Here is a 2,041-nt window from a genome sequence, read left to right on the forward strand (position 1 = left end):
GAAAGGGGGTCAGGGTTGGGCCATGGGGCCACTGCAGATGAGAGGTTGGAGCCTTCCCAGCCTGGTTGTCTCCTGCCACCCTTGCTGGGAAGGAGAAGGTGCTGTTGACTCTGACAGCCTAAGCCGAAACATGGGCGATGCTGCAGTGGCCTCCTCTTAGCTCCTTAATTGGCTTGGATCGGTCGGTAGTAAGTGGTCCCCGCAGGATGTATTTGTTTTATAGCAAATTTAACTAATGGCATTTGCATAAATGGGAATTAAAAGAGAAAGGGAGAGAAGATGAACGTGAGGATTCAGATGGACTCTGGGAAGCTTTTCCTGGGGTTAGCAGGAGGGACGGGGATGAGATGCCGGTGGGTACCTGCACACGGGCATGCGGCTGGTCCGTGCCCGCTGCCTGTGCCCTCTGGGCGCGGGTGGAGGAGATTTTGGGGCAAATGTCCAGGATGAGCAGTTTGCAACCTCTGTGAAGCACCCGCGGATGCTTCTCGCTCGAGTGTGGTAACGGGGTACAGTTCAGTGCGGGGGCCAAAGAAGCTGAAGCGCCAAATGAAGGTGCCTGCAAGGGCTGGCAGAGGAGCTGGGTCAGGGGGAAATAGATGTTACAGACGTGGTGTGCGTGGGTCCACGCCTCTCAGCAGGGACCTCGGGGAGGAGAGAGCATCCCCGCTCCTGGGGCCACCTTTAACCTGGTATGTGTCGGGTGAAATTCTGCTCCTCCGGCACTTCCCATCCTCCCGGCAGCCTCCTGCCGGGATCTCTGATGTATCTGCGGGAGCGTTGCAACCCTCCATCCTCCCTTCTCCCCCAGGTCTCCAGCAGCTGCGACTACGTCTTCGTCAGTGGGAAGGAGTCGCAGGGCTCCATGAGCGCTCGGGTCACCTTCACCTATGAGCACCTCTCTGCCCCGCTGGAGATGACGGTGTGGGTGCCCAAACTGCCACTGCACATCGAGCTCTCAGACTCCCGGCTGAGCCAAGTGAAGGGCTGGAGGGTGCCCATCCTGCCGGACAGGAGGTGGGTGCTTCGGGGCCACTGCGCCTGGGGTTTGTCCAGCCTGGAGAAGGCAAGGTGAAGGTGGTGGTGAGGGTCTAATTGCCTTGTTCAGTTACTTAACGAAGGGGTTTTAAAGATGGTGGAGCCAGAGTAACCGCAGGGGTCCCCAGTGAAAAAGCGAGAGATCATGGACACAGGTTGCATGTTTGTATGGAAGGAGGAAAATTTCTCGGTGGGGGTTGTCAAATGCTGGAACTGGTGGGGAACATCTATCCTTGGCAATGGTCAAAACTCCAAAGTTAGCCCTCCTTTGAGGTCTAGAGACCTCCAGGTGCCCATCCCAACCTGAGATATCTTGTTCTCTTGGCTGGTTAGGGGGCAGAGATGCTGGTGACCCCCCTTGCCCAATGCTGCTAAAGCCCTCGGAGACCTCATGGGCAACAGGCATCTTCTTGGCCAGGAGCCGCTGTTTTTTTCCCATGCTTGGGGAGAGCCTGCATTTCTCCTTGTCTGGCTATCCCTCTCCTTTCCTGGGGGGGCTGAAGAGCCGTGGCAGGGGGGAGCTTGGTGACGCTGCCTACTCACTGCCCCATCCCACAGGTCGGTGCGGGACAGCGAGCATGAGGAGGACGAAGAGGAGCGGAAGCAGAGCCGGGGCTGTGCCCTGCAGTACCAGCACGCCACGCTGCAGGTCTTCACCCAGTTCCACACCACGGCAGCGGAGGGCACGGGGCAGGTGGTCACCATGCTGGGGCCCGACTGGCTGGTGGAGGTCACCGACCTGGTCAGTGACTTCATGCGCGTGGATGACCCGCGGGTGGCCCACATGGTGGACAGCTTCACGCTGGCTGGGAGGGAGCCGGGCACCACGCTCTTCAAGGTACCCCCCTGGCTGCCTTTGCCCCCCTCCGCGGGTTTGGCTGGGGGTGGCAGGTGGTGACGGGCACCCTTGTCCCCTGCAGGTCGTGTCCCCACTCATGGAGGCGGTGCTGGGTGAGACGCTGGGGACAGTGGGGGGGGGGAAAGGCAGGCTCACCGGACTCCA

At 59.9% G+C, this 2,041-nt stretch overlaps 1 protein-coding gene across 1 annotated transcript in view; it reads left to right on the forward strand.

Moving 5' to 3' along the window:
- The first annotated feature begins 373 nt into the window (after positions 1 to 373).
- TMEM132E (transmembrane protein 132E) overlaps positions 374 to 2,041 on the forward strand; it is a 3,333-nt gene continuing 1,665 nt past the window's right edge. The window contains 5 exon segments of the mRNA XM_009579721.1: positions 374 to 501; positions 745 to 1,017; positions 1,597 to 1,876; positions 1,959 to 2,037; positions 2,040 to 2,041. The exon segment at positions 2,040 to 2,041 is cut by the window's right edge and continues 105 nt beyond it. Of these exon segments, the coding sequence (XP_009578016.1) occupies positions 374 to 501; positions 745 to 1,017; positions 1,597 to 1,876; positions 1,959 to 2,037; positions 2,040 to 2,041 (762 nt within the window).

The sequence above is a fragment of the Fulmarus glacialis genome, unplaced genomic scaffold (genome assembly GCF_000690835.1).
Source record: "Fulmarus glacialis isolate BGI_N327 unplaced genomic scaffold, ASM69083v1 scaffold28890, whole genome shotgun sequence".
NCBI classification, from domain to species: Eukaryota; Metazoa; Chordata; class Aves; order Procellariiformes; family Procellariidae; genus Fulmarus; species Fulmarus glacialis.